Source organism: Anneissia japonica, unplaced genomic scaffold, assembly GCF_011630105.1.
Source record: "Anneissia japonica isolate Jap-2015-1 unplaced genomic scaffold, ASM1163010v1 scaffold287858_len863314_cov180, whole genome shotgun sequence".
In the NCBI taxonomy this organism is placed as follows: domain Eukaryota; kingdom Metazoa; phylum Echinodermata; class Crinoidea; order Comatulida; family Comatulidae; genus Anneissia; species Anneissia japonica.
Window position 1 is genome coordinate 176,380 of NW_022693771.1, and position 23,415 is coordinate 199,794.

General features: G+C 34.8%; 2 protein-coding genes across 2 annotated transcripts in view; one reads left to right on the plus strand and one right to left on the minus strand.

Annotated features, from left to right (window-relative positions):
- Positions 1–23,415, minus strand: part of LOC117100893 (poly [ADP-ribose] polymerase 1-like) — a 144,769-nt gene that overhangs the window by 64,399 nt on the left and 56,955 nt on the right. The window contains exons 13-14 of the mRNA XM_033240724.1: positions 8,942–9,074; positions 8,220–8,415 (exon numbers count right to left, since the gene is read on the minus strand). Of these exons, the coding sequence (XP_033096615.1) occupies positions 8,220–8,415; positions 8,942–9,074 (329 nt within the window). The remainder of the gene's footprint in view (positions 1–8,219; positions 8,416–8,941; positions 9,075–23,415) is intronic.
- LOC117100894 (melatonin receptor type 1A-like) lies at positions 21,045–22,765 on the plus strand. Its single transcript, XM_033240725.1, has one exon. The coding sequence runs from the start codon at positions 21,148–21,150 to the stop codon at positions 22,324–22,326; it is 1,179 nt and encodes a 392-aa protein (XP_033096616.1). The 5' UTR covers positions 21,045–21,147; the 3' UTR covers positions 22,327–22,765.

Consider the following 23,415-nt stretch of genomic DNA (forward strand, 5'->3'; position numbering starts at 1 on the left):
TGGCCATCGTAGTCAAAAGAAACATCTTATTCTACAATTCAGCAATTTAAGTTTGTCGATTAGTTTAAATATTTAATTCCAACAAAATGACTTGGTATGACAGTATTTCAGCTCAATGTGTACCTCTAAATGAAAAGAGGATGCCTTTAGTTAGTGCCGAATGTGGCGAGTCCCGCAAGCGATTGGCCCCCTAGAAGGTCTCTCAAAACACTTCATATTTTTAGTCTTGAAAATGAAAAATGTAATCAAATCAACCTATATAAGAATCATTCAAAATGTATATTGTTTATAAAAAGTATCAACTATTCTATCTTCATCACATTTTAAGCGATTTAATACACCACTTTTATGAATTAGCATACAGGGACTTTGGTGAGGTAAACTTTAATACCCACTTGGTGAAAATGTGATGACATCATATTTGGTGACTAATTTAGTCTATTAAAAACTGTATGAAAGACTACTACCATCCCAAAGTCACTAAAAAATCAGATGATATAAAGGCAACCTGGAAGCTCAATCATGAAGTTATTGGTGGTAAAACAAAGAGATTACCATACATACATGAACGTGAACATCTTTTTGTTGATAATTAACATCTCGACGAGATGTGATTGACGGATAAGCTGACTAATCAGCGAGTGTCATTTAGTGACGTGATCAAAAACTTTTTCTCAGACATTTTAATTTCCTTAAACAGCTGGTACGCGAAACATACGTGAGCCTAGGCCTAGATGTCTATGCTTGGTTATAAAGATACCCAGATGTACACGAGCAGTGCGCATCAGTGACTTGGCCTTTGCCGACAACAAGGTTGACTAAATGCAGCTTTTCCCTCTTCCTTTGGGAGCGAAATACAGAGGCTTTTACATCAATTTCCCCGCCATGTTCCATGAAATAGATTAACACTAATGAATATATGATTCATTTGCATACCGCCTACCCTGAATCTTTCTTAAAGGTTGATAGCAAAGAAAATCTTCGCCAACTTGGTAAGTCTAGACGCCATTTTCTAATGTTTTCGTGACTTTGTGGGCTAGGCTTCGCGTCCTTGTCGACATGTCAATTCTGCTAAGGATGAAGCTTTCAATTCATATTTTTCAAGTATTGGTAAAACTTTAGTTAATAACCTTGATTTACAGAATAGTGATGTTGATGTTAAATTTAAAACTTTTCTCAAGGGCAACTTTGCCAATTAAATTTTCTTTGAACATGTTTCTATTGGTGATGTCCAAATATATTTAAATCAGCTCAAAAACTGTTCACCAATATTGGTATAGTGCAAAGATAGTTAAAATTAACATACAGAGCATTACAGTACCTTTTTAACACACATCATTAATCTCTCCCTGTCTCAAGAAATATTTCCAGATGACATGAAGAAAGGTCATTCCCGTTTTCAAATATGTAGATACCAGTGTGTTAAGTAACTATAGGCCAATTTCAATTTTATCGGTCTTTTCTAAAGTACTTGAGAAAGCTGTGTTTAATCAAGTAATGGGTTTTTTCACTATATACAAGATCATTATTAACAATATCCCCATTGATTGTATTACTACGGTATCCGTAGGCTACACCATATATAAAATCCTTAGTAACAATCAATTTGGTTTTTATCCCAAACATTCAACTATTCATGGTTAATACTTGACTACAAATTTTATCATATCATCAATTGATGAAAAATTATTTTCTATTTGTGAATTCTCGATCTATCAAAAGCATTCTATAGAATAAGTTACGATATCCTCATAGATAAATTGCATTATTATGGTATCCGTGGGCTACCCCTCAAATGGTTTAAAAGCTATTTATTTAAAAGAAAACAAAAAACATTTTTTGATAATCACATGTCAAGATCAAAATATCTTTCATATGGTGTCCCACAAGGGTAAATTCTTGGACCCCTCTTATTCATAATTTATGTTAACGATATATCAAACGTTGTAATTTCAAATGTATTATGTTTGCTGAAGATACTAGTATATTTTGTAAATAATCTAATTTATCTTATGCTCTTTAGCTCCAATGAGGAGAGCTCTAAGAATACTCGGCTGATTGATTAATAGATCTTTTTTAATATATTTTGATTGTATGGGCGGCCGTTAAGGCAATATGTGAAGCCTCACCACAAAATGAGTCTCATGGTTAGAATATCAAAAATTGAGTTTATATTATATTTGGGTAGATCACATTATAAGCTTTAATTTGGTCTTTGAATGGCTTCACTAGGATATGTAGATCCAGAGATGTGAGCATTTAAATATTATGTGTAAGAGAACCACATTTTGAGAAAATCGGCCTCCAAGATAAACTAACCTGTACAAATAATAGGACTAGAATTATAGAATATGCGCAGAGAACACTGTTTTAGTAAGAAAATTCACTTAAATAGTATACAATCATTAAATATAAATATCAAGTTATCAAAAAACATTAAAATCAAAATTGTGTAAACATTTTGACTTTGACCTATTTTAGTGATTATCTCAAAATGATTTCACCAACGATGCGTCTCATTTCGTGGTGAGACCTCACATATAGTCTTATTATTATTATTAGCTCCAATTATTTTTATTATCATTATTAGCTCTGATGAGAAGCCCTAACACTCGGCTGAACTTCACTTCTTATTGTTGTTACACATAAACTAGAGGTGATTTCCAACAAACGGTCAAGGCCCTTTTTTTAAGTTGGATCCCAGGGTGCCCCATACACCTACAAAACAAAACAGGGGTTTCAGCAAGGACTGTAGATTACTGCCATTACCCCAAATACAACACATAGCATGAATGGCGTAGTAGGTTAACGATGTGTTCTAAAAGTAACCAAAGGTCATGAGTTTTCGAACCCCGTCTTGGTATTCAATTTTTTTCTAATTATTTAAAAATTTCAATCTTATTAGCTTTTTTCAAAATTCTTTTGTCCACCAGCTCTCAAATATCTTAGGATACTCATTTATATATAAATATCAATACCTTTTAAATTTGCATGATAAGTGATTATTTTGAGGTAAATTTTCAATGTTGAAACCAATAAGACTCATCAACTTCAATTATTGTAGTAACTTGTATTTACTACTACCACAAATGACAACATCCTTAACCCGGGCTCAATTTAGTACTAGCCTGGCATACAAGGAGTATTTACTCCTCATATTGACAGGTTGTCTAGTGAAAAATTAGCAAGACAAACATTTACTTTAAAAAACAAACTTCTGAGACAATTACCAAAAAAAGTTAAAGGCAATGCCTGTTAACACCACCACTATTCTCCTTTCAACGACATGAATAAGAACTTGACCAAACAAAAAAAGCCCCCACCGAGGTTTTATCACTTAGGAAAGTTATTCATTGGCCTTTTAGGTGCTGTTCACATATACACATGGCAATTTTTTGAGCCCCTAACTTAAAGCCTTCTGAACTGTACATTGCATCTTTACTGGTATTTCACAATTTTATCTTTAACTACAATAAGATAGGCCCTGTTCATGTGTACAGCTGTAGTTGGATATTTCATGAGCTCCGAACTTGAGCCTTTGAACTGTACATTGCATCTATACTTGTATTTAATGATTTTATCTTAACAATCTACTGGAAACTCTGTGCGTATATAAAATTTTCACATTTCACTTGACGTAATGCTGATTTCTTAGGCTTTGCAATTGTTCACTCTGCAGGCCTATTGACTTTGTGCTTGTTTACATTATGGTGTGTCGCAGCCCAGTGGCGGTGCCAGCGGGGGGCAGGGGGGCTTAAGCCCCCATCGGTCTGGACAAGCCAATCATCGGCCAAAGCTCGTCGGACAGTCGGACCAAAAAAAAAAAAAAAAAAAAAAGGCCTAGTTTTTCCATCCTAGCCATGTCCGGCTATCTATAAATCCCAATTCACTGTCGCAGCCCCCTTGAAGAGTGGCCTAACACATGGTATGCTCTCTGGTGGTTTGTCTTGTAGAAAATCTAGATTAAATTATTTAGAAGCGGTCGGCGCATCGGTTGTGGCTTGGACTTCCAACCTCGAGGTCGGGGGTTCGAAACTCTCGCTGCGCCAACTGCTTATGTCCTTGGGCAAGGCACCTTATCTACGGTTGCCTCTCTCCACCCAGGAGTACAAGTGGGTACTTAGTAGGTTCGAACACAACTGTGCTGATTACTAGCTGCAATATTATGCAATACTCCCCAGGGAGCGGAGTATGTGTTCCATACGTGTTTGATCTAAAGACCGGGGTATGCATGAACTGCTATATAAGACTGACATATTATTATATTATTAATTTGTGTTTCAGTTTATGATTTTCTTAAAGTCAACAAATTGCTGCACACTCATGCTGGGAGAAAGGTCAACAGGTCAAAAAAGAAGTTTTCTCTTGACCAAAAGTCTGTTTTGCTGTTGTCCAAAGGGAAGAGTTGCTGCTTAGAATGAAACTCCATTAAAACAAAGAATTCTGCAGTTTGCGAATATGTAATTGACAAACAATTGGATATTTTTTTTGTTACAGAGACATGGATGGCTGGTTCTGGGGAAGGATAACATTGTCTTTGCTGAAATTGCGAATATATAACAGGACCACTGTGCATACAGTATTCCACAAACCCACAGCTCTGGTGGGGGCATCTGTATACTGTACCATCCTGGTTTTCAATTGTCTGTCATTGATACCAAGAAGTGATGTCTTTAGAATGTGCAGGTGTAACTCTGACATCTTCTAGCACATCCATAAACATCTTTAATATTTACAGACCACCTCCAGCCTCGCTTAATAAATTTACAGTTTCACCGTTCATGAAGGATTTCAGCCGCCTTCTTGAGTTAATTAATACATTCATACAAGTAAGATATTGTTGGTTTGGAGACTTTGATTTTCATCCACAGGTAAATGAATTGAGAAATTCTGATGCTCTCAGATTTGTAACTGCCAACAACATTTTTCAATGTGTAGCCCATCCTAACCACCATCAAAGTCATATACTGGACCATGTGATGACATGTCAAAGCGACAACTTTGTCTGATGTTGCACTTCACGAAGGTCTGCCATCTGACCACTTCACCTTAACCTTAATGGTTGACCTACAGTACAACAACCAAAGCCCACAAAACTTTGTGTATGTTTCACAAAGCTTCAGGGTGTTTGTGCTGAAGCAGTGAAAGCAGACATCAATCTTCATGTCCCATAACCTTTTCTGACAACAATCTTACTCAACTCACTGACCAATATGATGTCACTCTTTGGGTTTGATCAACACACACCAGAGATCACTAAGAAGATCACTCTCCCACCCCATGCTCCTTGGTTATCTGATAAACATTAAAGGCCGGTTCCCACTAAACTTGTCAAGCGAAAACGTCGAGCGTCACGCGGCAAGTGAAGAGAATTGCGCAAAGTTCACAAGAGTTGACTTTCGGTCAAGAATGTCTCGTTTCCAATGATTCACTTGCCTGTTCCCACTGCTGGCCGCGCGCAAAAACTCGAAATGGCGGGTGGCAACAGAGAAGTAATTTTGTTATCGCATTGATAGACGGAGGAAAAGGGCTGTGAGACGAATCAGATAAAATCCTCAGGATTAACATTCCCAGAACTCTATAATGAATCAAAAGAGTGAATATAAACAGTTTTTTTAGTTCATATTTATTCAAGGCCTAGTGTTAGGCCTCCTAAGGGTAGATAGTAGGCCTACCCTACCCTACCCTACGGTAGGTCTCAGGTGTGCAGGGTATCAGAGGCCTAGGCTGGACAGGCCTAATACTGGTAGAAAGAGGAGATAACTCAACTCGTCTCTGCAAATCCTTTTCCACGCATTGTCACATATTTTCTTTGCTCCCTTGTCACAGACCTAAACAAGGGTAGCCTAATACTGTTCCACAGAGTTTGTATGAAACGGACTCGTCGGTCATCGTTCGCACATCTGTACATTGTTTTGACAATGTTTGTGACTTTATTGTTGACCTTTGACATAAATTGAATCTAAGATTGCGATTGGTCCATCGGCCGCGAATTCACTCGCGAATCCGAAAAATTGGTCTTGGATCAACTCTTTTGAATTCGCAGGCGAAGCCTCCCCGACCACTGCACGTAAAGCGTCGAAGTTCGAATATTGGCCGTTCGCGTGTTCGACTACAAATTTGTTTGCATGTTCACATTTGAAATGCCAGTGGCGTCTTTGATTCAGCCGCGCGTGCCACATTTCGACGCGAAATTCGCTTGATCGCATTCAGTGGGAACCGGCCTTTTGTGAAAAACGTATTAAACGTAAACTGGAAAAAAAATGGTTAAAAAAAAAAAAAATATTCGATAGAAAATTATTCTTATATCTGTCTAAACTCTCTGAAGTCAAATCAAGCTATCACACTTCCCAAATTTCTAGTAGCAACCAGAAAGAGCTTTTCCGTCTTGTTGATAAACTCTGCAAAACTAGATCAGAAATTAAATCAACACTTGATGTCACTTCATATGCAAACTTTTTCAGGAGGAAATCTGTAAGGTCAGGAACAGTTTATTTTATTAGTCTAGGGTTAATCTGGCCGAGAGAGAATTCCATGATATTTCTTTTCACAAGCTACGTCTGGGCTCAAAAGATCTAGTGAAAAAATTAATCTTGTCATGTCATGTTCCATAGATCCTTTTCCAACATGGCTAGATCAGGAATGCATCGATGATCCCAAATTACTGCTAACATTACATATTAGACTATACATTGGACTACTTGCTTTTTTAATTTACATTAATGACATGCCAAATTGTATCTCACAGTGTATATAAGTCTCTATGCTGATGACACTGCCATTTACTATTTACTATGCCTCTAAATCTGCAAATAATTCAGTGTTTAAATACTGATTTATCAAATATTAACATTTCATTAGGCCTATTTTTATGCAACTGTCCAACTGCCCGACAAGCTTTGGTAAATGGGGGCTTGAGCCCCCTGCTTCCCCCCGCTGGCGCCGCAACTGTTCAGAAAGTTCATCAATCTAAGTGACTTTGTAAACTTCTCAGACACATGCATTAACACAATTACCTCTGCTCGTAACCTTGGAGTTGTCATTGACTCCAACCTTAAGCTTAATACTGAAAAAATAATAAATGTACTTCTGCAAATCTTTCGATCTACAAGTTCAGAGAGATATTAAAATATCTTGACAAACAGTTAACTGAAAGACGTGCATGTGCTTTTTACATCAAGTATTGACTACTGTAATTCTTTCCATGGCTTACAAAACTACTAACTTACTAAACTCCAAAGCCTGCAGAACTCTGCTGCAAAGCTGTGAAAACAAGAGAACATTAAAGCTGTTCTTTACGATCTCCAGTGACTGCCTGTTCAGAAGCTCATCCAAATTAAAACATTTCTCCTCATTTACAAAACATTGCATGGAAAATATCCACCTTTCATACACAAACTGCTATCCATCTACACACCTTAACACACACTCAGATCAAAGTCACAACAGATTCTGAAACCTCAAAAGGTTCAACACAAATTACGGTTCACAGGCTTTCTCTGTACTGCGCCATTGCTTTGGAATGGACTTCCACCAACCATTTCCAATATTACTTCATTAAGGCCAACTCAGACAGCGTCGGCCGACGCAGCCCGACCCGATTTATCGTCGGGGACAGTCTTGAGCAGTCGTGAGAAATATTAAACATGTTTAATATTCTACAACGCGACTGCCCCCGACACACACCATCGCGTCTGCGTTCAACTCACACAGACCCGACGCGACAACAAATCACGTCGGCCGACGCTGTCTGAGTTGGCCTTTAGCTGCGTTTAAAAACCAGCTGAAGACCCATCTCTTTTTAGTTTTTAATAGCAACATTTGGAGCTTGCCTGTGATCTGAGACGTTTTGTGTAGAGCGCTATACTAAAGCAAAATTATTATTGTCATCATTATTTTTTTTTAAAAAGCAGTCCAGTGCAATTAAAAATCATCATTTCTTAGAAAAACCTTTTCCTTACAAAAAGCATTTTAGACATTAGTATACCGGTTACTATCTATCTATATAACTACAGTATCCTTTAATCGATGAGGATTTTTTTTTTCAAAATTTCCTTTTTAAATACACAAATTAAACAATTCAAATATAGAAGTATATTTTTTAGCTAATGAACTTAAAGTGTTAGCACTCCATGATTGCAAGAAAAGCTGTAGTAAATAATCAAGTAACAACTGAAGAAAAAACAGTTGAAGTAAGAAGAAAATTAAAATATACTAACCTCTCCATAGTCAATATCAATTGGGAAAAACTTATTTGGTTTCTTGACAAAGTCTTCGCACCCAAATTTATTTCCAGTTTTTTCCTTGTAAACGTCGCAAAAGTCTCTGATGGCATGACTCCGATCACTAAAAGATGAGAGCTTGTTACCACCAATTATGGTACCAACACGCCCCCATGAACGGAAAATATAGTACCTTTAATTAAAAATACAACAAAACAATTGTTAATAATATCATAAAATGTTTTGAATCTGATGACTTACATATATTAATTAAGTTCTGGGAAAGTAATTATCTATCACATTTATCTTTTGGATAGGTTTTGTTCGTAAAAAAGTTCAGATATTGACCACTGGGCATGCTTGGTTAATTTGTCAATCCTACAGTGGGAATCACAGGAGATAGAAAACTTGCAAATCCAATAGAGAGCAAAAAAAATTAAGAAAGTAAGAAATAGACATGCATAGAGACCTACTAAAAAAGGTTTTTAGTCCCACTCACATTGCTTGGAGGGTGGAAGGAGGTAGCTCTTGAGGTAAGCTTGTTTTATAGATGCTCTGAAATGCCCTTTCCTACATGTATTTTGAGAGGTTTAATGCTCCAGCAGGCTGGTAATGGCTAAAGTGATGTTGAAATTGAAGACATTGACGATGATGATTCCATTTCCATATTTAGAAAATTAATCTATGCTAATGATTAAAGAAATATAAAATTTGCTTACTTATTTCCGTTATCTGCCTCAAGAAGTTGAAGCTTATAGTATGAGTTAGTGCCCCTTGTGATATCCACCATGCTTAAGGTTACACTGTACAGTTTATCATTCATCTTAAGAACATGGGCCTGAGCTTCCAGGTCTATAAAAAGAAATAAATAATATACCAGGTCTTTAGAGGCTTTCCACAACATAGTACCTCAGGTGTACAGTTTTTGAGCTAGACTCTTGGTTCCAGATAACACCAGTGTTTTCCCCAGGCCCTTTAAGAGTTACAGTACCGTGATGCTTCTCACATCCTCCGTGACTGTCTATCGTTAGTACGTCTTATGTGATGCTTAACACGTTGACTGCCAGACCTTTTTCTAATGTTCCTTCCCGCGTGCTAAAACAATGTACAAACATACTTTTTGAAATGTTGCCTCTTAATTTACGAATGTGTGCAGGAGCTTTGAGGCAAACAAGCGTACTTCTTGGTTAAATGCATATGATTTTAAAACGTACTTAGGCACATCCTTTGGACACAACTCTGGTCGCACACATGTGTAGGATTTACATTACTCAGTTAAAAAACTTATTTAAAATTAAAAAAAATACATGTGTACCAAAAATACTTAAAATTGTTACTAGTGAACTTATTTATTAAAAAGACCGTCAGTGGATGACGGACGAAAAAATTTTATAAAATGAAATTTTATTCCATATATAGCAAAATGGTTTAGCCCAAAGCATCTATGCGCAGAATATAAAGATAAAATATTATTGATGAATGTAAACAATGTAGTATATGAGACTGATAAATGCTTATTCGCAATATAAGGGGTTTTAGGTGATTTTAACTACTTGACAATCATTTTTGGGGGCAACCATGCAGTGGCGTAACTCGAGGACGAACCCCCTAGTTACGCCACTGCATGGAGATAAACACCACCAAAATTGTCTTTAAAAATATCCTTTACGATTGTTGTCCTGATAGACTTATTTGCCCTAATACAACATTTGCCCAGAAAATGAATGGAAATGATACAATTGACCTCTGACCTTATATTCACTGAATTTGCATAATGTACATAAAATCTTGATTTAGGTCTCAAATTATACAAATACATGATTCTTTACAATATATTTATAGAAGGGATGGAAATCTATAATCACACCATGGTCACATCATGGGCGAGTCGAATGGCCGAGTGGTAAGGCAGGGCGCCGCTAGCTACAGACTTAACATTGGCGAGTGGGTCCAGCCGCTCTTCGCCCATGGTTCGGTTGGTAGAACCATGTCTTCTCGGATTTAGGTCTCAAATTATTCAAAAAACCTGTAAATGCTTCCAGCTTCTTATTCTATATGTCAAAAAAGTGGATGATTCCAGATTCATTAATACAAATTCTCATGCAAGTCCACTTCCTAAGCATTTCCACATACTATGGTTAAAAACTACATGGTTAAAAATAACATATTTTGGGAATGCAGAACAGATTCCAAGCTTACCACTAGAGGCAGGATTCTGCACCTAGAAGCAGGTGAGAATAATCAATTATCATTAAAGATATTAGACAAACATCAAAGTTTATAGTAACTTGTAATTAATCAGCACATGTCCCTTTAACTACACATTTCATGAAAACAAACTATGAACTTCTAAGTGAAAATGTGTAGCTAGCAAATAAATATGTACAGTGTGTTGTACGCATGTGTTTTTGTGAGTACAAAAATATTTTTTAGCTATAACCATCATATTTTCTTTAAATTTATAATATATTTTACTGAACTCATATTACACTTAAGGGACTTTAGGGGAAGATAAAAAACTAATAGTTTATCAAAACAGATTCTGTTTTCTGTTTTCTTATGATTTATCTTTACATATTTTGGTCTGTGATGCAAAATTTACATTTTTTGAGATATAAAAATTTAAAATTAATTTTTTTTTCATACAATTTAAAGAACTTAATGGAATATAACTTCAATTTCGTTAAATTAATGCTGTATGCCCCTAAAATGCATTCTAAATCCTAGAGGAAATATTTGTATCACTTTCTACTTTCTAATCTTTGCATGATCAAGAAATGAAAATTACAGTATAGTTACCGGCATCATATTTTGCTAACCTACATAAAAATGCATGTTATTTTTTCAGAATAGACTATGTGCAAATTCAATGATGATATTTTGTCTCAAAACAGATGGTGGCCACTTTACTTGGTTTCCATACTAGTTAATATTCTACGATACTATTCAAAATGGGAAAAGCCACAAAAGGCCACAAAATGACCAGCTGACTTTCCTCCGTAGTAAGTTAATAAAACTGTTGCCAATACATGATAATAAAAATAATCATTGGTATTCTGTTGTACAGAACATGAGTTAAGACCATCCTCATGATCAATTGACATGCATATTGAAAATTGACCCCCAGTATCAAATGGAATAATCTACATATTGATAAGAGGATGAGACTACTCCAATAATGTATTAGACCATTTAGAATGACTACCTTTCCACTTTAAATACTCTGCTGTCAACTTTTGGAGAGGACAAATTCCAAGTACATAGAGATTTCACTATTAGTAAATTTCAATCTTCCAAGCACAAACAAGATTAAAGGTAAAGTATACTTCTGAATTTACTTGGTTTATTGCCTCAATGCCTAAATTATTATAATTTGATTCGTTTGTTTTTTGTGACGATACTGCTCTTTTACTTTCTTCCTCTGGACCATGTCAGCGTTCAAAGTGAATATTGCAAAATGGTTTGAACACAATTAGATTTAATCTAACACTAACAAAAAACAAGGTTTATAGTTTTTTGGTACTAACTTTTGCCTAAATATTTACCAAAATATTTATTTAAAATGTAATGGTCATGTTATTGAAAGGGTGAATGATAAATATCTTGGTATTATAATACTTTGACACCAATTTAAATTGGGATAAACACATTGATAAAGTTCCATCCAAAGTCTCATTAGCACATTAGTGCACATTAATGTCACCCAGGGCCCGGGGGGGGGGGGGAAGCTCTGGCGTCTATAGCCTTTTTTAAGTCATATCTAATTAATCTTAAGGGATGCAATTAAAATTTATTTCCACACTACATTTTCAAAATACAGTGGTGGGTCCAGGAATTCCAAGAGGGGCAGCTCAGGGAGGGAATTTTACAGATGGAGTGTGTGTGTGTGTGTTTGGTGTGGCTGAGGTAAGAAAATTTATGATTATGGTACCTCTAGTTGACCGGAAATGGCACTTTCAGACTTAAATTTGAATATATTTTTCTTTCTTCTGCACTTTAAAATTTTGAAAAAAAAAAGGGAGGGTGGGCCGGCTGGTCCCCCTTGAATCTGTCGCTAAAATACTCATCATTTTTTCCCCCAATTTATCCTGGTAATCATTATCATGCTATACATATTTCGTGCAAACTAACATTCATAAAAATAGTGATTCATTATCTACTGATTAGCTTGTGACGTATTCGAACCATGAAAACCAAAATGATAAACTATGTTCCTTCATGAAGTTTTTATTATTTGTTTTTGCTTTACTTTCATGTAAATCCTGAACATAATGTTTATTGAACCTTAACAAGAGTTAGTGAAAAAAAATTAAAACATTGAAAAAAGAGAGAATAAAGGTGGGCTACACCCACGAAAGACAAAAAAAAAAATGTTCCTTCATGGATAAACTTAAAACAGTCACTCCAATTCAATCTTTGCAAGTACAGTACTTTTAAAATTAATCAAGAGGTTTTCCTTTTCTCCTTTTTGAATTTTTAAGTTTTGTGCGAGTAGTATTGCAACTACACATGAGTGGAAATACTACCGTTTAACTTAAGATCAAGCAGGACTATTAGGAGATAGGAAGCACACACAACATTAGCATTTTTATTTCATAAACATACAGGGTGATTTGCTTAATTTACCATTATCATGACATGGGAATTATTGACTTTTCTGAACGGGAAATATGCTCCCCCTCCTAAGCTTAGACACCCCTTCCCTCAGGGGTGTCGCAAATGACTAATACGGGAAGTCGCAAAGCAAATTATGATTACGGCACCTCTAGATGCCCGGAAATGGCACTCATTCAGACTTATTCAAATTTTATCTCCATTTTTAAAAAATAAATTTTGACAAAATGTAGAGGGTCCTGGTTGGCTGGGCACCCCATCCCCACATGATTAATATGATATATGTCCTACAGTCAACGTCAGTCATTCCGCTATTATGTATAAACTATGCCCTTTTAGATCAGTTTAGATCAGGGTGTTATAGAGCGAGGATATTATGTGCAGGGTTACCGCATGCACAGGGACCCCTAAAGGTCGATGGCCCTGCGGACCACCGCACTAGAGCGCATACGAGTTACATCACTCAGCATAGACTATAGCTGTTCTGGCAGGGCACACTACATTCCGATAATGCAGGTAAAAACCCCGTCTTAAGTCTCCGTCTTTTGGCCTTTTTTACATCCTGGTTTGTGAAATCGTTGGAAAAAAAACGGCGTTGGGGATACAGCGTAACGCAATCAATAAAAAATTCAAAATTTGTGAGTGGTAAAATAATCGAGTTCTCCTTTCGCCCACTGCTGTGACTGCCACTGAGCTCATGGGTACACTTTTATTTCCTCGATGATTTCGAACAAAAATAACATTTTATTTTTCTTGGTTAGGGCTACGAAAATGTAAATTAAAAAAAAAATCATATGCTTTAATTTATTTTTTTTTACACAACCTCCACTCATCTGAAATCGGCAAAAGAAATAGTTTGTTTTATTTAGGCCTATATCAATTTATTAGTCTGACCTGACCTAGACAGAACATTCATCATTAATATTTTATCTTTATTTTCTCCTCTGCCTAAATGTTTTGAGAAATAATTTTGCTAAATAAGAAAACAGAAATTCATTTAGGCCTATTTTTTTTTCGGAGCTCCTCTGGCGATTGTTTAAAAATAACTTCGCCAAACATCGGAAAAAGAAAATGTATCACCTTACTAATATTATATCAGTCAAAACAAAGATGGCGAGCTGGACAAATGCAGAGAGGCAACAAAGCCATTTTAATCTTAATGCACAAAATTTGCCTCGTGTTATACGTTCTCGAAAATATAGTTGCTGCAGCATGTATGTGCAGTACATAGAAAACAATATGTACTGCACATACAAAAGGTAAAATAACGTCAAGGAAATCACTATTAAGTCCAGCTTTACCATTATGATATTTGCATTTACCGCAATGTCCTAAAAACAAAAACAATAAAGGATGCCCTCAGTATGTGATAACTAAAAAGATTAACCAATGGATTTGCAGCGTGCAGGTAGCGATTTTTTTTTTCGTACGAAACATTTGCATGGAACTCCACTCAGGCCGCCTCGAATGACTCGACTCAAAAATCGCATATTGCCTAATTCAGGAGGTCAAAAGTTCATCAACCAAAGATAACGTCTACAAAACCTATGAGATGACGTCGCTGATTGATTTTAAAAAAAAACTACATTAATGTTAGCATTACTATTAACTAATGGGGCTGTTTAAAATGGCAAATATAATATTTAATTGAGCTGCACAAGTAATAAAAAGTGTTATTTGATCTTGAGTTACTGTACATACGGTGAACATTCATATTTTTTAGTTAGGCCATAGAGATAAAATAAGCCTAGGTTTTAGATAATTAAGTACTATGTGAACTACTAACAATTATACATTAAAAATAGGCAGAGTTCTGAATTAGCCATGTACTAACCGAATGAGATCATCTTACTACTCAAAACAGTTTTAGAAGAAAGAAAAGAAAGCACATCTTGATTAAATGAAACAGGGTACACAGTCATTTTTAAATTAAAAGAAAAGCTTAGAATAAAAATACTGCATGCCATAATTAAGGACCTGATAAAATGGCAGAGCACCAATAAATGAATGAGTGAAGTCTAGTTGTTAACAGGCCTAGTAAATAGTATTGTAATGTAGGTTCTTGATTACAAGGCTAAGGCCAAGTTAATTAATGCCAAAATTATTATTATTATTATTATTATTATTATTTTTGTTGCTGTTATTACTACCATTATTATTTACTATTAGTTATATTACAAGGCTTAATAGGCCAAGTTCGTTAATTAATTCCAGAATGATATATTTAATTTATTACTTTAATAATATTTTTCTTATGCACTGTCCCATTTTTAATTTCATGCTCCAAATTTAATCCAATTTATTCAAAATTTCAATCAATGTCATGTGATGCGTGACTGTTGGTGTCAGGTCTAGGAATGTAGGGTCCTAGGCCTAGTCTAGGGAGGGGTCTAGGCAGGACCTAACACAGTCTGTAGTTATGCCTTCTATTTTACACATGCATCTATGGCCCGTTCTTGGTAAAAATACATGTCTGTTTTAGATTCTATGTTCTAAATGTTAATTTCGGAAGTGGTATTTTTCAAATTTGTACTTGAGTGAAAGGTAGACCTTTGAACAAAATTTCTGGGGGGAAAAATGCCAACCCGGTTTTTTTGAAAAATTTAGGACAGTCGCAGAGAGCAACACAACATTCTTTTTTTTTTGGCCTTATACTAACATCTAAAAACATACAAAAAGCTCAGCTATTTACAGACGTACATCCCATAAATCGGTATGATTTCATAGGCCTACCATAGGTAAACATATGGAAAGAACAATATTACTCGAGCGTCACGACATTGCCAAGTGCCTGCTCTTGTTCCTAATAACTCAGTATCGTATCGAACTCGAGTCGAGTCAATCCGAGGCGGCCCAAGTAGAGTTTTATGCAAATGTTTCTTGCGGAAAAAAATCGCTTGCTGGTATCATTCATACAGAAATGCATTATATTACAGCAATATTACCAAAATATCTGGTTAGTACGAATGGTATATGCCAGTATGCGTAACGGTATTATTTCCGCAATATTGCCAGTTCGTCCGTCTGAAAACGGCTTTATATTTGCTGATATCACTACTCCAATCCATCATTTAATGTCTCCTCTAAACTGGAAAAGTCTAAATGAAAAATTTGTTAAGAATAGTTTTTGATAACAATTTTATCTGTATATATTGTAAACTTCTCGCAATTCAGTATTTTACTGCCGGTTAAGTTATTAAAGAAATCTGATCTAGTTTTTAAATTTTGCCCCTGATCACTTTCTTCCAAATTTCATTTTATGAATTCTGTTCAGTTTTAAAAATACATGCAGTCAATCATCACATAATTTAGTTATTCCAGCATGAAAATGTTCAAGGAAAAAGAACTTTCATTATTGTTCGTCTAAACTTCCAGTCTAGACATAAGTCAGAATTTTAAGTCAATGAATGTAGACTTATTTAAGAACCAATATTAATTTCATTCATGTTTTTCCTTGTTTTGTAAAATAAAATTTTGTATTATGTTATGTAAATTTCAAATCTGGACCTCATGAAAGACCAGTACATATGTATGCATTATCCAGAAAAAAAAAGATATCAAATCAAATTAAAAATCAAATCAAAATCAAGCATAGCTCATCAACGAAAAATTCCTTTACTTCAGTTTTATGAAAACAATTGTCTGTGGCAAGATTCAGACCTGCAACCTCTACCCATACCCATTAGACCCTTGCTTCTCAAACTTAATTCCCATACTAGCCTCGAAATTGCATGTTCATGTTGTCAAAGTCACTCACCATGGATTTTTGCTTACTGTTATCAGTGACGGATCCAGGAATTCGTAATATAGGGAAACTTACAGTAACTTAAACTTGCAGTATTTAGCATTTATTTGGACAAAAATGCTATTCATAATAGCTCAAATGACAGCATTTCTGTTTTAAGTTTACGACTATACTTTTTGTTAAGCAGTAGTGATTATATTTACACAATTATGTTGTAGTGAGATATATTCATTGTGGACATAAAATATAAATATTATTCTAATGTTCACCAGTACAGTTTTCAATTCGTCAGATCTTTTAAAGACTTTACATCAACTGTGTAAATTAGCACATATGAATTTTTAAACACTTAAAAGTGTTTTGCAAACCTGCTCACAATAGTTTGGTGACCCACTTTTGGGTTACGACCCATAGTTTGGGAAGCTTAACATTAAACCACAGAGACCTATCTATGGATATCGGTAAAGATTTCACTAATAGGCATTTTCTCTCATACAACTAGCAAAAACGCTCACACATAGTGGAGCTGTTGTTAAAATAGACATGAAATGGATTTTCAATGTTTTCCATTTGAAAATAACATTTTTATGCTAATTAGCTGGTATTGGAACGGTTTTGTGTAAAATATACTGCGTTGGCCCAGGTTCAACACTTTTAAGCTGGTGGCCAGTTTCAAGCTGTTGAGATCAGTGGCGGGCTGACATAATTGTGTACTTCTACATTTTTTGGCTCCCCCTCCCCATGTCAATACTCTAGGACACTGGATACAGTGAGGTACACTCAGAAAAAGCCAGACTCTTAACAGGCGTGGATCCAGACCTTAGCCCAGTTCGCCCAGGCGAAGGAGGGCGAGAAACAAAAATAAAAGGTTGACCATTTTCAAAACAACCACTTATTTTGAACATTCCCATAGGACATTGTTGGCAGATGAGTAAATTTTAAGAATTTGAGACTTTATAGTTGCCCAAAAACAGCGCTTGGGTACATTAAAATATGAAAACTACCAATCCATCCATCCAGTACACCATGGTTGAGACTGAGGTAATTAAAGACAATTGTAAGAATTTGAGACTTTCAGATGCCGGAAAATGGCAATTTAATACATCGAAAATTACTACATCCACCTGAGCCCCATCATGGATGAGGCCGAAGTGAGAAAATTTGAAGAATTGGGGATTTTAGATGCAAGAAAATGGCACTTCAATACATAAAAAGTAGGTAAATTACTATATCCACCAGCCCCACCACCTCTCTCTCAAGAATCTGTTTATCTTTTTACAGAAATTCCGTAATAAGCAATATTTGTTTTAAAACCCTAGGTCACCTGAGCGGTAGAGGATTCCCCAATTCAAGGGGAACCCAGTCGGCCCGGGCACCCGTAAATATTTAAAAATTATTTTTAAACAATGGAGAAAAAATTATATTCCAATCCTGAGAGTGGCATTTCCAGCCATCTACAGGCAACGTAATCTTAATTTTTCTTACCTCAGCCACAACCATGGCTTCAGAGTAATATTGATAATTGCGAATCAAGTCCCGTAATGATTGTAGGTGATTTTAACGCCTCTCTTCAACACTCTTGTTAAATTAATTGTAATTGGTTTAAACGCCACCCTTTTAATTCCAATAGTATACTTTATCTGTAACTTTGCTTTTGAACAGAATGTTGACTATACGTTTTTCAAAGGGAACAATAGAAGCTACATTGATCATGTCATTGTTAATGAATACTCGTATGAAAAAGTCAAATCTTGTACTATACTTTCTGATGAATTTCATGATAATACCAGTGACCATCTACCTATTTTAACCTCAATTCAGATTGAGGTTTCTCATACTCTCAATGTGAACGTTGATACAGATTACAAATCAACCGTTCTGTTCCCTAAGGCTGACTGGGAGAAAGACTTGTTTTGTGTTAATTTTGCAGATAAAGCTCACTCTTAGTCTTGAACAATTTAAAGTATATGACCATTATTTTACCAATATTGATGCAAATTATAGACCCATTATTGCATCAAATACTCTATCTAAACTATTTCAGTTGTGCCTACTTGATCTATGTTTTGACGTTAACATTGATAAATCTCAATATGGTTAAGTAAACGGTAGAGGTACCGCGATGGCGGCTGCCACAGTTAACAATGTGTTTACATACTGCAAAAATTAAGGGTCAAATGTGTACTCTTGTTCCCTCGATGCCGAAGGGGTATTTGATCAATTACCTCATTCTATATTATTTTATAAATTAAGCAAAGTTATAAATGATGACTGGTGGAGATGTATGTATGTGTGGTACGCTAACATTTCTGTTAGCGTTAGCTAACATTTCTGTTAGCTTTAAGTGGAATAACAAAATCGGTAGAAACTTTGCAATCCATAAAGGCACAAGGCAAGATGGCCTATCATTGCTATTTATCTTTAATGTTTTTTACAAAGATCTTTTAACATCTTTCAGAATAAAATTAATGAAATCAAAATTACGTTTGAAAGACTGAAATATCCAGTTGGCCTTATTCGAAGTATCATTAATGATTTCATTCAATCATTAGATAATCTAACAATGAGCCTCTTCCTAGTAGTAATAGTCAGAAAAGTTCTGAGCAGCCAATTAGGATTGTACTACCTTTTAAGGATCAAATTTCGTCTTCGTCTGTAAATAAACAACTTAAACAACTAAGCTCAAAAATTAACAAAGAAATTATTCCAGTCTTTACAAATAAGAAAGTAGGTGAAATCTTAAAGAAGAAGGAAAGGAAACCCAAAATTGTTAATGAACAATGCGTTGTACTGTATATAAATTCCAATGTGGCTTGTGTGATTCAAGATATGTCGGCTACACTTGCCGACACCTCTATCAACGTATTGATGAACATAGTAAGGGTAACATAGGTAAACACCTGAAAGAAGTAATTAACTACTTCAGCGTTCTATCTAAATGTAAATCAAAATTATACTGCCTCATTAAAGAAATGCTATGTATTAAAGATTTAAAGCCATCTCTTAACAAAAAAACAGATTCTATTAAAGCAAAATTGTTTATCTAGCAGAAAAAATAATGTCGTATAGAAGAGTAATATCGATAGAAATGTATCCTTTGTTTCTGTTATATTCAATAATGTATACAAGAAACATTTAAAGGCTGATATAAAGAGTCACAATTGCGTAAACCATGGAATCTGAGACAGTGCAAAGAATTGCTTATACAATAACGATATTCATACAATCATTAACTTAACAAGAGCATTTTACATTTCCGTACCATTGGATGTTGTATAATAGATGCGAGTTTCTTCTGATTAATTTTGTATTGTGAAGTTTTATTGTATTTTATATATTTTTACCTTCTCCAGCCTGGGGGTATTTGTTGAATAAATTGAATAGAAATTGAATTGAATAATGATCATTTGGAAAATATCTAGAGAAATTTTATTTATTTTTTTAACACCAATACAGGTTCAGGAAAAAATTTAGCACAAAATTTTCTTTAATACATCTAATTAATAATCTCCAACTCAAATGTGTCCTTGGAATTTTTATCGATTTTTCTAAAGCATTTGATACCACTAATCACGATATTTTAATTTCTAAATAAAAGTCATTATGGAGTGAGGGATCGCCCTTTGCATTAGATTTTTGACAGGTTTCAGTTTGTATCTTCTAATAATTTCAAGTTAGCTATCAAATGCGGTCTTCCTCAGGGATCGGTACTGGGTGTTATTTTATTTTTAATCTATATGATCTACCAAATTCTACTGGTATTTTAAAATTTTAGGCTTTTGCCGATGATTCAAACTTATTTAAACTTTTAGTTGGTAATATGTTAGATCTTGATGAAGACAATATCCATTTACAGAAGGAAAAACACTGGTGCAATGCCAACAAATTAACAGTTAATACTGAAAAAACTAAATTTATTATTTTTCATTCAAGAAATAAAAATATTAATATAAATGGCTCAATCAAGATCAATGATAATCCAATTTCTGAAACTGATTCAATTCCAATTATTGGTATTGTTTTGGACAATTATATATATGAACGATACAACTAAATTTATTTGTTACTTTTATTTGTTATTTATAAATTTATTTATTTATATAATAAAAAATAAATAAATAAAAAAAAAAATATATATATATATATATATACACATACATACATATATATTTAATACATACATTTTATGTCAAGCGTTGACAAAGACTACAGGAGTAGCCGAAATATTCGCCTAATAAATTTTAGTGTTTCTAAAGTCAACATCTTACGTATTTGAGTTTCTTTACTGTTACGTTATATTATATTCTATATACATATATATGAATATACACACATACACATATATATGTATATATATATAATACATATATATATATATATATATATATATTCAATAAAATAAAATAAAATAAAAAAAAAAAAAGTTCAAGAAATAAGCACTAAATTGGAGGGCAGAAACTATATCTGCTTATTCATGGGAAATTAATGCAATGAGAAAAAATTTCAATATGATGTATATATTACACTAAACTAAATCTGAATTTTTGTTGTCATAATTCTAAAATAATGACTACTTCGGCATGTGATTGCACAGACAATTATGCCACAAATTCTGTCTGGATAACAAATGATGTTATGTACACTAAATGGCCAAATGATACCATGGAAACACTGCTAAAACCAACAGGAGAGAGCTTTAATGAGGTTCAACTTCATCCATCATCACTTGAGTTTCGTCGACCTAGCATACTCAACCAATATATAGAGATGTCACTCCTGTCTGCAATCATGGTGATTGGAATTCTAGGTAATATTCTAGTATTAGTAGTTTACTACAAAAATCGGTTCAAAAAGCAGTCAACAGCAAACTACTTTCTCTGCAGCTTGGTTGTATCGGATTTAATTGTCTGCATTTCTGTAATACCGTTACATCTTTACCTAGAAGTTACAAGTATTTACCGTTTTATTAAAGATATTGAATGTCAAATCTCGCTGTTTATTTGGAACCAGACATTACTTTGCTCTTCATGGATTTTAGTTGGAATCTCTATAGACCGGTATCTTGCCATTCGTTACCCACTTGAAACAAAAATTGATGCTAAGAAAGCGAAATTTATGGTTGTGGGTATTTGGGTAATGTCTGTTATTGTGGCATCTCCATCATTGATGATCTTTGTTGGTCCTAGGTGCACACTTATGGAAACAACAGCATTCCCATTGTTCTTTACTACTGCAATTTTACATTCACTGGTAGCTATGTACATTCCTTTAGTTATAATCATTGCAGCATATTTACAGATATTTTACTTACTTTCAAAGAGAAAGAAACATTCTAAACGGCAAATTGGATGTCAGAAACTCATTAACAACACAAGAACCATAGTAGCTAAACGACTTTTTCTTGTCATTATCGTGTACATCATTTGTTGGCTTCCAAGGGCTGTGCTCAAAATTCATTTGAGTTTTACTACAGGTGATAGAACAGACTCTAACAGCCGTGATTTGATTCTCTACCTGATCGAGTACTTTCTGCCATATCTAAACTCACTTTTGAATCCTGTACTCTACTTTATGATAAATAAATCATTTCGCAGACAATGTAGAAGAATTTTCTGTTGTTACTACAGATGTGTCTGCTGCAGAGCTGAACGAACTGCTTACACACTTCAGAAGACAAGTATGCTTTTACGCATGAACAGCAGTTTCAAAAATACAACTTTTCGCAACTTGGCTCTAAATCAATAAGCATGAAAATGAAATTTTGAACTTTACACCTATTCATATGATAATGTAAAGTAAGCTATTGTTCCTGTTGAATATATGTATATTTTTACAGGTTACTTTTTGGTGATTGTGGTACACTACAGTTAGGCGCGATCGACAAATTATTCCAGACGACAAATCAGTGTTCAGACGCGTTTTCTATTGTTCTACCAAAACGCGTCTGAAAACACCGTTTGAATAGCATGCCGTTTGGATGCTGATATTCCGTTTTGGCCTTTGCTGCTCCCTTTTAACTATGGCCGATTGGATGCACCGTAAAACGTGTCCAGACAACTCTCTAAAATGAATCATAACATACGGCTGACTGTGCGGCCCTATACATCTGACTGTGCGGCCCTATACATAAGTACGGACTTGTTTACCTGCTCTCTTTGTACGCCGCCTGTGTGTGCCAGAACTGACAGAAGTACGTAAACTAGGAGAAGTCCCTGGTCAATGCTAAAAAAGAATAGTCGGTTGGGTACTGGGACGTCGACGTTCAGTAGGCCTAGTACCGTGCATAGGTGAGACATTTCGCAATGCAGTGATTTTACGAGTCGATGAACAAATATAACGTTAAAAAATATGATTTTTTTTTTTTAGTTATTTCCAATGTAGTCGCAGCTGGAGTCGCTGGCCACCATCAGTTTTAAGAAGCGCGATCACCATCCTGTGCAGCTGTGGTAACATCCAGCACAGCAATTAATTGCTCTCTTTGCCGTTGAAAGGGATCACATGCTAAGAGAAGACCCATGCTCCGAAAACGTTGTCCATGATCAAAGTAGATGAAATTTTGCATTATACTAAGCTAAATTATATTTATATTTTATAAAACCAGAGCCTTGCAGGCGTCAACGTTCCTATGCATGATACATAACTTAAAAAGTATATAGGCCCTATATATATATATACACGTGTATATATATACGTACATATATATACATATACACATATATATACGTATACACCGTATATATACACATATATATATACACGCACGTGTACATATATACACATGTATATTATATGTATATATATACATATATATACGTGTATATATATATACGTACA

What these genes read in the sequence shown, in the direction of transcription:
- LOC117100894 (XM_033240725.1), top strand. Translation starts at nt 21,148, where the DNA reads ATGACTACTTCGGCATGTGATTGCACAGACAATTATGCCACAAATTCT.